The sequence below is a fragment of the Peromyscus maniculatus genome, chromosome 8 (assembly GCF_049852395.1).
Source record: "Peromyscus maniculatus bairdii isolate BWxNUB_F1_BW_parent chromosome 8, HU_Pman_BW_mat_3.1, whole genome shotgun sequence".
NCBI classification, from domain to species: Eukaryota; Metazoa; Chordata; class Mammalia; order Rodentia; family Cricetidae; genus Peromyscus; species Peromyscus maniculatus.
The window spans coordinates 5,035,613-5,050,237 of NC_134859.1; the positions used below are offsets into that span (position 1 = coordinate 5,035,613).

The 14,625-nt window shown below is 52.8% G+C and overlaps 3 protein-coding genes across 7 annotated transcripts in view; 2 read left to right on the forward strand and 1 right to left on the reverse strand.

The window, feature by feature from the left end:
• The window catches only part of Tvp23a (trans-golgi network vesicle protein 23 homolog A), a 38,515-nt gene extending 32,306 nt beyond the window's left edge, over positions 1–6,209 (forward strand). For 2 of the 3 annotated variants that reach the window (XM_042283544.2, XM_076577880.1), the window contains 2 exons: positions 1,475–1,534; positions 5,658–6,209. In XM_042283544.2, the coding sequence (XP_042139478.1) occupies positions 1,475–1,534 (60 nt within the window). In that variant the 3' untranslated portion in view covers positions 5,658–6,209. Of the gene's footprint in view, positions 1–1,474; positions 1,535–5,241; positions 5,343–5,657 lie in introns of those variants that run through there. The other variant, XM_076577878.1, reaches the window with a different exon arrangement.
• On the reverse strand, positions 1,108–13,733 carry Nubp1 (NUBP iron-sulfur cluster assembly factor 1, cytosolic). Of its 3 annotated transcripts, XR_013053161.1 has the most exons (12): positions 13,604–13,733; positions 13,423–13,527; positions 11,821–11,954; positions 7,965–8,033; positions 6,035–6,067; positions 5,414–5,504; positions 4,623–4,777; positions 4,379–4,489; positions 4,034–4,136; positions 2,682–2,765; positions 1,444–2,388; positions 1,108–1,398 (listed from the first exon to the last, which is right to left on the reverse strand). XR_013053161.1 is itself a non-coding variant. In XM_006983913.4 (11 exons), exons 1-11 carry the CDS (start codon positions 13,620–13,622, stop codon positions 2,321–2,323), a joined length of 972 nt encoding a protein of 323 aa, XP_006983975.2. In that variant the 5' UTR covers positions 13,623–13,733; the 3' UTR covers positions 1,108–2,320. The 3 variants fall into 3 exon arrangements, 2 of the variants coding, with proteins under 2 accessions (XP_006983975.2, XP_076433991.1); XM_006983913.4 differs by having other exon boundaries at positions 1,108–2,388; XM_076577876.1 differs by lacking the exon at positions 7,965–8,033 and having other exon boundaries at positions 1,108–2,388.
• Tekt5 (tektin 5) overlaps positions 13,706–14,625 on the forward strand; it is a 58,347-nt gene continuing 57,427 nt past the window's right edge. The window contains exon 1 of the mRNA XM_076577875.1: positions 13,706–13,837. The gene's annotated coding sequence lies outside the window, so the exon portion shown is untranslated. The remainder of the gene's footprint in view (positions 13,838–14,625) is intronic.

Below are 14,625 nucleotides of genomic sequence, written 5' to 3' on the forward strand. Positions count from 1 at the left end.
TTTAGTTTTAAGTGATATTTAAAACTATAGAATTGGAGGCTGGAGAGATGGCTCAGCGGCTTAGAGAACAAAGCTTTTGCAGAGGAGCCAGATTGGGTTTCCAGCACCCACATGGTGGCTCAGTCATCTGTAACTCCAGTTCCAGTGGATCTGACACCCTCTTGTGATTTCCACAGGCACCAAGCACACACATTAATACATGCATACATTCACTCAGGCAAAACACTCACACCCATCAAATTAAATAAAACAAAAACCTACAGAATTGGCCAGGGAGATGGCTCAGTAGGTAAAAGTACTGGATGTGTAAGCCTGACTGCCCTGGCCAGCGGGGTCTTCAACAGGGACTTAAAGGGAGGGCTGGGGAATAAGAGGGACAAGAGACACAAAGAATGAGAGCAAGACAGGACGTCTGATCAAGCTCCAAAATTTTATTTTTCTCACAAGGCTTATATAGGTAGGCAAAGGGGTTTGCAAGCCGGAAGCAACTTAATTATGGGCTGTTCGGCCAGCAGGGAATATTGCTCTGGGGTTTATCTATCTACTCTTACCTAATTGCCTAATTGTCTAACTACAGCTTGGTCACCTGATTTCTGAGAAGAGGTTCTGGTATTTGTGAGAAGACGTTCTGGTGCTATGAAGATTTAAGCAAGGCCTAGCTAGATCTAAGAAAAGAGGAGAGAAACCCAAATATGGCAGCATGTGTGTCAAGGGTCGCTTAGGCTTATGGCTCCCATCACCTGACAACCTAAATTCAATCCCAAGAATCCACAAAAGCCAGATGTGGTGGCATACATCTATAATCATGGTAGTTCTGGGGTAAAATGAAAGGGAGATATAGAAGTTCATGGGCAACTAGCATGGAGTACACAGTACAGAGACAGGGTAGAGACCCTGCCTCAAAAACAGGGTGGAAAGAGAAAACTAATCCCCCAAAAGTTGTCCTGATTCCCATAGGTGCATGCACAAACCTGCACATACCTACATAAACACACACACACACACACACACACACACACACACACACACACACACACACACACAAAACCGCCCCGCAGAATTAAGGAAAGGAGTGACAAAGCCTTCTGTTTTGTTCTGAAGCCAGGAAACAGTTTTTAAATAATTTATTTTCATTTTATGTGCACTGGTGTTTCACCTGCATGCAGGTCTGTGTGTGTGGGGGGTGTCAGACAGTTGTGAGCTGCCATGTGGGTTCTGGGAACTGAACCCAGGTCTTCTGGAAGAGCAGCCAGTGCTCCTAACTGCTGAGCCATCTCTCCAGCCCCAGGAGTATTTCTGGAAGGGAGGGACGGAGGAGTTTTTGGTCTGACAAGTTCAGTGTGCAGTGGTCTCAATGCTGCTGCTTGTGGCAATGTCTCTGTCAGTCATGGCTCTTCACTGGGGCAGTCATGGCTCTTCACTGGGGCAGTCATGGCTCTTCACTGGGGCAGTCATGGCTCTTCTTGCCTTGCAGGCATCCCCAAGTGACGTTCAGAAGCCCAGGATTGAAGGACTGGACATCCACCAGCATTAGGTAAGCAATGGATGCAGACCTGAGGCCTGGGCACTCATGGGACATGCAGCCCTGGGCAGCTCTGCCCGAGGTCTAGGGGGACTCTCCTCAGTGCTCCAAGCTGACCTGGAGCAAGTCCAAGCTGGAGCCCCGAAGTTTAGGCCTGTCCAGAACCACTGACCTTCAGGAAGGTCACATCTTGCCCACAGAGACCCCAGCACATTCCAATAGTACGTGTGTGAAGGGGAAGAGGAGGACAGGGAGGGGCTGCCCACCTTCTCCTGCCACAGCACAGTGGTGTGGGGATCTGAAAGGACTTCCCTCAGCAGCTCAGCCCCTGTCTCACTCAGTCTCAGGTCAGGAGAGTTAACACCAGGAAAGAGTTTGCCTGGAACCCTGAGAATTACTGGATGTCCTGAGGGTACCTACTACCCTGTGGGCGCCTTCTGGGCCTTTCTGAGGGAGGGGGTTGATGGCCCTTCGCCAAAGCGTGATCCCAGAGCTGGAGAAGCGTGATCCCAGAGCTGGAGACCCAGTGTGGGCCGGGGCCGCTGTCACTTCCGTCCGAAGCCACAGTCCTCCTCTGTCCCTCCCTAGGTTTACACTTGAGGCAGAAAGAGCTCCTGGGAGTCTTTGGACTCCAGAAAGCAGCCCCTCAGGGACGGGTTCAAGGAGACAGTTTTATTTTACGATGAATGGCACCTGTATGCAGAGTACCTATACCTTTGATCTGGAGGAAGCAGGCAGATAGGTGATTAAAGTCTTAAGGAAGTGACTTCAAATCCTGTCCCGGCTGACCACCTGGGCCTACAGGTCCTGTCCCCTGATGAGGTCCGCATTATGTGACTGACGAGACCCACAAAACTCTCGGATTCCTAGAAAATAAGTGAGGGGTGAGCTCTCGCCTGTCCCTCCGCAGGACCCAGGCCCACAGCTGCCATGGCCCGCTCTGGCCCTCCACAGCTAGGATTTCCATCAGTGTCACTGGCCTTTACGGCTTGTATCTCCCACGCTTCAACTTCACCCTCCCTGTTTCTCAAACTAAGAATTAGGTCACAACACGGACACATGGGGAGAAGACTCCCGAGGAGCCAGGTGATCACCCTTCTGTTTCTGCCCACGCCACCCCTCCAGGGACTTCCTGCCAGTAGCCGTCTCAAGCACTCACTGTGAATTATACTTCGGTAGGCTGCTGTGGCTGGTGAATCTGGGGCTTCAACAAAGAACGACTGCCCTTTGTCACAGCTCTTACCTTAAAGAGACAGAACACGAGACCCTGTGAAAGCCCCACTTGGTGCTTGCTGGGGCACAGCTGCCTGGGGCTCCCCACTCAAGGGGAGCAAAGCTGGGGCACACAACAGAGGCCTCAGCTGCGTCCCCGCCCCTAGCAACTCTTGCTTTCCTTTGCCGCAAGCCAGCTGGGCGGCACATGGCAAATGCAGATTCCAGGGCCAAAGAACTGTGCTGCTTCGGGCGGGCCCAGAAATCTGCATTAGATCCACTAACCAGCAGCCCAAGAAAATGAGAATTCAGGGGAGGGAATCAACAGAGACTATGTGTGTGGCAAGACCTAAGGGCTAAGAAAGGAAATGCAGGCAGGGTGAACGGAGCATCTCCCCAGAAATGCACATGTCCATGCAGAACACACACAGCCTCTCGTGCTTAGAACAGGCCCCACGGTGCCCACACCCTACCCTCTGCTCTCTCCCCATATCAGTTCATCTTTATGGTCACCCACACTGGGGTGGATCTCTCTCTCTCTCTCTCTCTCTCTCTCTCTCTCTCTCTCTCACACACACACACACACACACACACACACACACACACACACACACACACACACGGACCATATGTGACCTGGGGAGACATAGCTCATTGGTTGTGAACCTCCCTTGTGCCCAGGTCCCCATGCTGCTGCCTGGCATACACCAGGCCCGGCTCAAACATCTCAGTCCCGGCGTCCCTGCCAGGAAAGGCCAGCTCCCACACTTGGGCGCACAGCCACCTGCAGCTGAGTCCACTCTGGTCAGGCTCGGCACTGCCCCACTCACAGGCCAGTCCTGTCACAGGCACTCACCACTCACACAAGCTCAGCTCTTATCTTGGGGAACTGAAATCTAGGGGAAGCCGAGCCCCTGCCTGTCTCCACTTCCCTCCGCAAGCTGATATCCTGGGTGAGCCTGGGGTGGAGATAGGTGTGTACTCCTTCTCCAGTTTTGAAGCCACTCAGAGTGCAAATGTCAGGATCCTATGATACCCAGCATGGTCCCCATAGCATATCAGTGCCCACCCAAGTGGCATGGAGTGGGCTGTCTCAGCGCTTGCTGTGACGAAGGGGTCCTGCAGGCCTAGGGGCATGTGGCTGGGGTTTCATGGAGTGGATCTGAGGTACCTGCCCCAGGCCTCACTGGCTGCAGCCTCTAAGGAACTCTGTGGGTCCAGCTCTGACCCACCACTGCTGTTCCGAGCCCTCGAGCTGCTATGATGGCTGTGTAAGCAGCATAAGCCCCTCAGACTCACCGATGAGTGGATCCAGTGGCACTCTGCCCAGAAGAGGGATCTTCAGGTCCTGGCACATGGCCTCTGCACCCCCAGTTGTGGGAGGGAAGATCTGGGACTCTTTCTGTGAAGCAGAAAGAGGAGGAAGTTTTACTCTGCTTCTGTATCTTAGGACACACTAGTTTCCAGATGTTTTAAAACAGTGGCTAATTTTTGGATGTGAAACTCCAAAGCATCTTCACTCAGGCAGAGGAGGGCTTGACAGAGACCCCTCCCTTCCTGACCCAGCAGGGAGCCTAGAGAAGCACCCCTGCTGTTTCCCCACTAAGACAGGGGGGTGCAGTGGCCCCACCCCGGGACCCTCACCTTGCACTTGGGGCAAATGAAGCCGCTCATGTTCTCCACCACACCAATAACGGGCAGCTTCACCTTGTGGCAGAAGCTTATCTCTTTCCGGACATCCTGGAGGGCCACCTCCTGGCAAAGTTCACAGAGCAGTTATCCCACAGCCACAGGGCACTGGAAGACACGTGTGGTCCAGGGGATGGCCGTGACACTGGGCACACCATCGAGTGCTGGGGAATGTGACCATGGCTTGGTGCTCACTCACCTGAGGGGTGGTGAGGATCACCGCCCCATCAATGTGCGCCGCAGCCAGGTACTGGACAACAGAGAGGTGCTCATCGGATGTGCCGGGTGGGGTGTCTACAATGAGGTAGTCGACATCTCCCCAGTCTACATCACGGAGGAACTGCTTGATCATGCCTGGAAGGGAGCAAGGCTGAGTGTGTGCCCTCCTTCTGTACATATCTCCAGAAGGATCTTTCAGTCTGCACGAGCATTCCTACACTCCATGGCAGGGGCCCTCAACAAGTGATTCTGTTGTCCCCAGGGAGCAGGAGGTGAGGTCTGCAGACATGTTGGGTGGCCATGAGGTCAGGAGTACTACTATCATCATGTATGGTATGGACATATTGCCCCAACAGACTCATGTGACCGAAGTGTCAGTAGTGAGAGAAGGTGGCTGCCCCAGGCCATGCTTTCTGCATGCCTTTGTTTCCCTACACTGACCCAGCAAGGGGTTTCACTTCACACCTCCTTCCTTGACACAAACCAGTCATGTGACACCACACTACAAATAACTTCAGGATTCTGAAAGTCTTAAGAGCAGAAGAGCTCGCAGCAGGTACTAAAATGTCTACACTGAAAACTGGCATTTCTCATTCCAGGTCAAGCACTAGTATGCAGGACCTGGGCTCCGTCCGTCCGCCCGTCCGTCCGTCCCCAGTACCAAAGCAATAGCACCAAATACCACTGAACCCATGCATGCAGTCTCCCTGACAGGCTAGTCTGGATGTAGGCAGATCCAGGAATTTGAGACAGAGGAGCAGAGTGACCAACCATTTTTCTTCGGTCCCCTCCAGATGACGGCATCATCAGGGCTGCTGAGCAGGAAACCCACAGACATCACCCCCAGGTTGTCCTCCACGTACTGCAGAGGGAATGGGGAGAAACACGTTTGCTGGTGGGAACGGGCACAGCACCTCACACAAACCACATGTGGGGACTTCCCAGGGGATTTGGTAAAGAAAAAATCTCAAGATGAAGGCATCATGTGCCCTCACACCTATGCTTGCCTTTGCAGCCTTAGGTGGCCACGGTGAGATCTACAAGAGGCCAAGTCTGGCCTGTGCCTCAACGACAGGTTAACGAAGCTAAAACAAACACCATCTCCTCAGGTGTCCTAACTGGATGAGCAGAGACCTCACAATCCGGTCTTGGAGGTGAGGTTTGACTGGGACACACTGTGGTCAGTTTCACACCACCACTTGGTAGCCATGGAACCAGAAAGCACAGGTCCATCAGCCCCACAGACAAGGCCCGCCAGTCCTTGATCTTACCTGCATGCTTGGAAAACAGCCTCAGTAAACGGTCAAGTTGAGCAATATTTTTGCCAACCCCACCTCCGATAGCCCATCAGATAGACTTAACTCACCCTGCCCCCCAGAAAGGCTAACTCACCACTGGAGACCAGCCGGAGCCACTCTGGTGAACCTGTGGGGACATGATAGTCATTCTTATCACTGTGCACTCTGGTCACATCATCACTGACAAAGTGTCCAAAGAAGATGGCTTCACACAGTGCGACTCACCGTCCTGTACTGCATCACTCAATAAAAAAGGTTTTTAAATTACATCTATTTAGTGCGTGCGTGCGTATGTGCGTCTTGACTGCACACGGAGGTCAGAGGACAACCTTCAGGACTCTCCGTCCATTGTGTGGATCCCAAGAACAGAATCAGTCCTCAGCACCTTGATCTGCTAGCTGCTGAGTTCCCAATGGAGGGTGGAGAAATGAAGACCTTATTTGACACAAACCCTCTATCCCGTCTCTTCTTGTCAAGGAACCAAAATCATTCAAGTTCAGGCACAACTTTAGGTATTTGAAAAGAATGAGAGGCTGGCCAGCTGCTGCTTCTTCAGGCACACGGAAGGCAGCCAGGTCACGATGCAGAGGAGCAGAAGGGATCTACGACCTGTGACCGTTAGTGCCACAGTTGATTCAAGGCCACCCCAAAGGGTGCAGAGACGGCTCTGCGGTTAAAAGCACTGGCTATGCTTTCAAAGGACCTGGGTTCAGTTTCCAGCATCTGAATGGTGGTGGCTCACATCTGTCTGTAATTCTAGTTTCTAGCAATCTGACACCCTCTTTCGTCTCTTTGGACATTGTAAGCATGTGGTGCACAGACATACGTGCAGGAAACCCCCCCCCCCCACACACACACAAAATGAAATGAAATACAATTTTAAAAGTTGCCCTTAGGCCAGGAATGGTGGCGCACACCTTTAATCCCAGCACTTAGGGGACAGTGGTAAGTGGATCTCTGTGAGTTCCAGGCCAGCCAGGGCTACCCAGTGAAAGCTTATCTAAAAAAAATAAAGAAAAACACCTGCCCCAGTAAGTGGCCTGAGCCCTGACTCCATGACACTATCCACAGGGGCAAGGGCCCAAAGTCACCAGGAAGTCCCATGGGGCTACTTCAGGACCTGGGCCCCCGGGGCTGGGCTCTGTTCTGTTTATTATGAAACTAGAACTTAAGCAACTTCCACCTACACATCAGATGGTGCTTCTCCTCTTTCTAGACAGGGTCCTGACACCCCCCCCGGCCCCCTAACCAAGTGATCCTCCCGACTTACCCTCACACGTGACTGGACTACAGCTTGTAGCACCATGCCTGGCCAAATGTCTACTTCATAAATCATGCTTGTACTATAAGCAGCTCACACCCAGGTTGGGGTGTATATTGTGCAAGGGCTCACTGACCAGGGAAGAATCCCGTTTTACTTCAACATGGGTGGCCCTGCACACACTCACATCCTCAGAGCACACCCAAGGCCTCAGCGGTACGACCAAGAGGAGCCTGGGTGACCTTCCGATGTACCGAGGCTGAAGGCTCCCGCTCTTGCTGCAGCTAGTGTTCTGGGCTAGGTCTCCGTACGGGGGCCCGTCCCTCCACTCTGCTGAAGCCAGCCCCTCTCCGGCCTTGGCCTCCCGTCCTCTGCCCTCCCACGTGAGGAGAACGTGGAGCTTCTGAGGCCCAGCTCTGCTTCTGCACACCACCAGGGGTCCTTCCTGCCCTGTCACTCTCCAGTCCCATAAGCAGGCTCTCAGCTCCCTAGGCGAGACCACAGCACCGAGAGTCCCTAGCTTCCACGCAGACCCACACACACTCGAGCCCCGAGTTAGCGCTCAGAGCTGAATTTCCACCTCTCACACCTGCATCCTGCTTGCTGTCTCCCTCCCCCACCCACGAAGGCACCAATGCTTCTCACAGACGTGGACGCACTTTATGCCTAATCCCAAACCCCCAAATCCACAGCCACTGAGGAAGGACGGGGCTCCTGCATGTGCTCGCCCACAGAGAACCAGTCAAGTCCTCTGACACTTCACCTGCTCTCCTTCCAAGCCCATGATCTTGGGAATCGACGGCCCACAGATATCGATGTCCAGAAGGGCGACCTGGGAATGAGAAGAGGAAGGTCACTGACTGCTGGACCCTCGAGATGTGCACATCGGGACAGGACACAGCCACAGACACATTAAAACAGACGACTGAGCTTCCACTTTCTCAGGGGAAAGGTGTAATTCCAGGCCACTGATACAGTACAACAACTAGGGCACGTCGTCGTCGTCGTCCACACAGGCCCCAGTGTGGATCAGGGTGATCTCACAGCAGGTCACTCAGCCAAGGAGTGTCCTGTGATTTCTGTATCACAGAAGACATCGCTGAGATTCAGAGTCTGGGGACTTGTTCAGTGAGTAAGAAACAGAGACAGGACAAAGTCAAAGTTTCCAGTGCCAGTGCTCTTCCCATAACACACTCAGGCCTACTGGGGAGGGGAGGTCTGAATAGAAATTCTGGCTGACCTCTAGGCAAGCACCACTTTCCTGTGACCAAGTTGACAACAGACTTCCCACAGAGCCTCACAGTGAGACAGGAGATCTGGAGGGAGGGCTCAGACGCTGAGAGATCACGCTGCTCTTCAACAGAGCACAGTTCAAAGCACCCATGTCCAGTAGCTCAAGACCATCGGAACTACAGTTTCAGGGGATCTGGTGCCCCCTTCTGGCCTCCACAGACACCGCACTCATGCACACTCCCCCCAACCTGGCCCATGGAGGCCATAAGAGGGCATCAGATCCCCTGGAACTGGAGTTGTAGACAGTTGTGAGTTGCCATGTGGGTGCTGGGAATTGAACCTGGTCCTCTAAAAAGGCAGTCAGTTCCCAATACCCACGTTGGGCAGCTCAAAAATGCCTGTAACTCCAGCTCCAGGGTATCCAACACCCTTTCCTGGCCTCTCTAGGCACTTGCACACACATGGCAGTTACACAGATACACACACATGCAAATAAGGATAATCTTTAAAAATAGGAAAGGGATCTGGGGAGTTCTTGTGGGGGACTTAGGCAGTCTCAGAAGAGACTGTACCTAAGTCTGTCCCCACCCTTGCTGACAACTGGCCCGTGGCAGCACGTGCTGGCCTTGTGCAGGGCAGCCATTCATCTTGAGAACTGGTGGTCTGGAAAGTAGAGTGCACCCCCTGGGGAACTCTGGGACTTGCCTCACACTCTCTTCTCTCCTCCCTCTCCATCCTACTTCCTCTGCATGCCGGCTGACTGTGGTACCGGGGTGTACCGGGACAGAGAACTTCATCACCGCGATCCCCCTGTGCCTCCTGTCCTCCTGTCCTCTGCTGGCCTGGCGCCTAGGGCAGCACAGGGACTTCTGCCACCTGAGGACGGGACCTGGGTCTGTGACCTGGGAAAGCAGAGGACCTCTGCTGCGCTGGCAGCTCTCCAGTCACCTGCAGTCACCTGCAGGTCTCAGCAGCTCCTTCTGAGGAAAGGCTTTCCCCACAAGCCACAGAAGGAACTGAGCCAAGTGACACCAGGATGCAATACCCACATTGACAGTCACCTCACTGTCCAGGAAGGCGGTGAGAGCTGTGCTCAGGACCTCCCTGGGCTGCTCCCTGTGGCAGATGACACCTGAGTCACCATCACTCACTTCTTCCCTCTTCAGCCTAGGCCAGGCTAGTGAGTGCCTGCTGAAAACCTGGCCTGTCTGTCCATCCGCAGGACCTCCTCCCAGCTGACTGAGGGTGAGGAGTCTCTCACAGTAAGTGGGGTGGACGTGCTGTGGGTATCAACTCTGCCCCCCTTAAAATGTGAACTTTCTTCCCTAACAGGGTCCTGGCTCAAACGCTGAGCCTTCCAAGCCACTTCACATGAAGGCTTCTCCCTCGGTCTTGCCTATCCGAGCTGCTGGCCTTTGAAATGAGTTTGAGGGTTTAAGGCTCCTCCAGCTGGGGTGTCTACAAACCCAGGGAAGGGCCTCAGGTGCTTCCTCACACGCCCTGAACTGACAGTACAGATGCTGCTCACCTTTCATCCATGGTGCCCAAGATCACCCAGGGTACTTTGCAGAAGTTGGACATGTGCAATGGAAGCTGGTATGGGATCCTCCTAGGCCCTTGGCCTGGACTACAAAATCTCCTTCATTTACATACATCTTCCTTCCTCTGCCTGATGTCGGGACTCAACTCCATTTCTACTGTCTTTACCCTAGGTCTTTTCCAAACAAGATGACAAACAGCAGCTTGAAACAGTCGAGTGCCAGGCCTCTACTGGGTCACAGAAGGCAGCCTGAGGGCTGGAGAAACTGCGTTCCTGATGCTCATCACCAAGCTCCATCCAGGGTGACCACATGCGTCTACACTGTGCACGGCAGATGGCCCTGCAGTCACTGCCAGGACGCCGCCCCGAGAATGCAGGCTTCCCTACAGCCTGCTTCCAGTTCTGAGTCGGGGCTCACTCTGTAGCACAGGCTGACCTGGAACTCTTGGCAGTCCGCTCAAATGCCAAGGCTACAGGTGTGAGTCAGCACACCCAGCTCACCTGTTTTGTTTTGTTTTTTTAAATAACTCTAACTGCATAAAGAAATACAGCCTGCCAGGTCCTGTCTCCACACTGAACTGCATACTGGAAGGTCTTGACAGGTGTGTAGCAAGACACACTTGTATGGAGGACAGGCACGTGAACTTAGCTCCCCATGCCTGGCTGGGGCAGAGGCTGTGGTAGACACTCTAAGAATATTCCCAACAGTTCTAGAGCCAAAACTTATTCTGGCCAATACAGGTCAACTTTTGTTGTTAGAATTTTTTTTTTTTTTTTGTGGGAGGCAGGGACTGATTCTCAAACATATGCTCCACCACTGTACTGCAGTCCCCACCCCCTGTGGAAAATGCAATGTGATCAAAAAGACTGCACTGTACTAGGCAATGTAAATTTGACCCTCTGGTGGCAAGAGACTGTCCCCTAACAGAACATTTAACCTGCTCTGGCCTGTGGGTTGGGTAGGTTGCTCTCAAAGCAATCACCCTCTGAATTTCAGTTAGCAAAGTGCAGCCATGATGAGGATGGTTGTGGGGGACATTTCCAGGACACTGTGCGGGAGGAGCAGGACTTGCACTTTAACTGCTCCCTCTCACCCAGGCCTCTGAGCCCCATCTCACAGACGAGAAAATGGAGGCGGAGTCTGGCAACCAGCCTGGGCATCAGCAGTGATGTGGGTAGAGCTGGGATATGAAGTTGTGCTGCCCTTGGCTGGCACCACCCTTTATTAAAGCTGGTACTGATGCAGAGTGCTGGGGATCTGAGTTAGTTTTGTCTGTTCTGAGACAGGGTCTCACTCTGTAGACATGGCTGGCCTTGAATTCAGACATCCTCCTGCCCCCAGGCTCCAACATACTGGGATTTACAAGCATGTGTCACATGGGCCTGGTGAGGTGATTCCAATTTCATGTCTGTACACTTGAGATGAATGACCTAGCACAAGGGTCATTTCTATAAGAGGCAACAGAAAATGTTTCCTGCTTTATGGACAAAAACAAGAATAATATATAGGTGCTTGTGTGACTTGGGAAGTAACCATTTAAATATGTAATTACCATTCTTCACTCACAGGAGATGGACCAAACTGTACTTCAGGATCTGGACTTCAAGAAGACAGAAAGAGCTTTATGAGGGGCAGGTAGAAGAGGCCCCAGTGAAACGTGACAATCAGCTGCCCTCTTGGTTAGAGAACCCAGTGAAACACCTTAGCCAGTGGCCAGGCAGCTCCTCATTCTCTCTGCAGGGTCAAGACAGTCAGAGAGGTTGGTTCCCTGGAGACTCAGAATCACCCCCTAAAGCCATCAGGGGCTCTGACACAAGCACCTCCCAGGACAGCCCAGAGTCGCACCTGCGTGTCTCCATCTTCTGCCAGGCCGTGGGCGAGGTGGGCACTGAACGTGCTCTTCCCAACGCCACCTTTCCCGGACAGCACCAAGATCCTGTGTTTCACCGTCTTCATCTTCTCCTTGATTTCCTCCACAGCTGCAAAGAAGCAGTCGAGGCGATGACCTCCCTGCCTTGGCTCTGAGTGTCCTTCTTCCCAGAGGGCTGGAAGGGTCACCTCTAAGCTGTTTCTAACTCTCCTTGTGCGATATCACTTCAGCAAAATAATAATAAATGCTAGGAAGAAAATGTGGCCACTGCCACCCCTGAAAGTGTCTTGTGTGATTTATTCATTGCCTCATCTACTAGAACATGGGCTCCCAGGAGGGTACGGTGTTCAAACTCCTGATCAGAACCTTGCAGACAGCAAGGCTTTACAACCCAGGGGACATCGGTCAACACCTGCAGACATTCTTTGGCTGTCACAAGGAGGGACCACTAGTAGCGTGTAGGATGATGCTAGGTGTTTAAGCACAGGCAGCCCTAATAACCAGGAATGATCAGCTTCAAACGTCACTAGTGCTGAGGACGAGAAATCCTGACAGACAGGCTCACAGCTGAGTACCCATCCCGATAACTAACATCTCATCCTCTTGAAATCTTTAAAAACGACACAGTGGGGTAACTTTTTCATGATGAAGGCAATCAGAAACTTTGCTCAAGGCCACAGTTTGCAGGTAACCCAACAATCAGTACCAGAGCCTTCCTTCTCCCAGCTTCCTGTTTTCCAAGCCCCTTCTGGGTGGGACCTCAGCCCTCCTCACCTGGAGCCGGTCCTGAAGGGTTTAATCTGGTTGCTCCTGCTTCTCTCCCCCACTTTGGTCTCATCCTCACAGCTGTCTCCCCACTGAGATAAAGAACACTCATTTCTGCCAAGTGATGGACTCACTCCACAAAAGGGTTCTTCTCCCTACCAGAGCCCAGTGATCTGTGACAGACCTCAACATCTGTCCTCTGAGCTTGGCCTTGTGTACAGTGAGGTCAGTGGCTGTCACTCAAGCACTTGCCCTGTCCTACAACACTTTTTCCTATTCTAGCCTTCTTTAAAGTCCTATTCAGTTATTGATTTTTTTTTTTTTTGAGACAGGGTCTCATCTAAGCCCAGGCTGGCCTCTAATCCGCTATATAATCAAGGATGACTTTGAACTCCTGATTCTTTTCTAAAAGTGAAAACGTCTTAAGTGCTGAGATTACAAGCATGTGCCAACACACTCGGCCCAATGTTCATTTATTTATACAGGGTCTCATCATGTAGCCCAGGCTGGATTCTAATTTGTGGTCATCCTCCTGCTTCTACCTCCCACCCCCAGAGTGCCGGGGGAACAGGCCTGAGCCACCATGCTGACTTTAATTCCCACTTTGGTTTCCTGGCTGTCATAGGTCAGACTCAGCCTCCACTTCCACCTCTTTCCTCTGCTGTTGACCTTTAAAGCCGCCCCTCGCTCCTCAAGCTCCGCCTACTACGCCAAACCCCCCTCAACCACAGACAAGTCGGCCTGCTAGCCGCTGTCATTCATCCTCCAAGCCCCGCCCCTTCCACTTCCTGGTCCGCCGGCCGCTTCCTCACCCGGGTCCGGTGCGGCGCCGGCGCCCGACGCGCACAGCCTCTGGTTGGGGCATCCCTGGCACGAGGCTCCTCGGCCCGCCTGGGCGCTGTCGGCCCCGGGGCAGCCTGCGCGGAGACAAGGGCACAGTCAGAGCGTTCCGGTCCCAGCGGCCCGCCGCCCACGCGGCCCGCGCCAGCTCACCGTGGGGCGCCTCCTCCATGCTGCCACTCTTGCCGGGGCTGCGCTAGCCGGAACTGCGGGGGCGGGTTTCCGCCTCGCGGGCCCAATCTGACCCTCCGGCCGGCCGTGTGAACTGTCTCGCCAGACTAGGACTGCGCACGCGCAGAACTCTGTGCGCAGTGGGTGGGGCTCCGATTCCGGTTCCCTCCAAAACTGAGCTGAGACAGTCGTAAAGATAGTACGGCGTCTGAGCAGGTGAGGTGGCTTTACGGTTAAAGACGCTTGTTGAGCAAGGCTGACGGCCTGCGTTCTTTTCCCAGAACTCTGGGAAGAGGATGGACGCTGAAAGCCGTCCTCTGACGCATACACATGTGCATAGTAATAGGGTTTTTTTTAAAGTATGACTTCTGTCAATGTTATTCTCCATGACCTCAGTGTTGATGCAATTACTACTAGTAAACGTACAGTCTGTAAATCGTTTTTCTTTTAAAGGGTGGTGGTGGAGGAGGAGAGTTGACTCAGGTTAAGAGCACTGGCTGCTCTTCCAGAGGTCCTGAGTTCAATTCCCAGCAACCACATAGTGGCTCACAACCACCTGTAATGAGATCTGGTGCCCTCTTCTGGCCTGCAAGCAGAACACTGTATACATAATCTTTTTAAAAAGTACATTCTGCTCTTCCCTGGATTCTGTTACCGGCTAGGACTGTGGCTCAATTAGTAGAGTGCTTAATCTATTATGTTTGAGATTCTGTAGTCAGTCTCCTGCACAGCAAAACAAAACAACAAAACACTTCCTCCTCCCCTTTCTCTTTTGTAGCCTAGGCTGACCTTAATTTGCCATGCTTGGCCAAGAGGTGAGGCTGTACCAAGGGGTGTAGCTCAGTGGTAGAGTACCTGTCTTAACAAGTTGAGAAATAAATTCATATTATTCATAAATTGAATTCATAAATTCAATCCCCAGCAGGACAAGGTCTCATTGATCCTCCTGCCTCCATCTTCCAGCTGCTGGGATTACAGATGTGCACCACCACTCCTGACTCCTG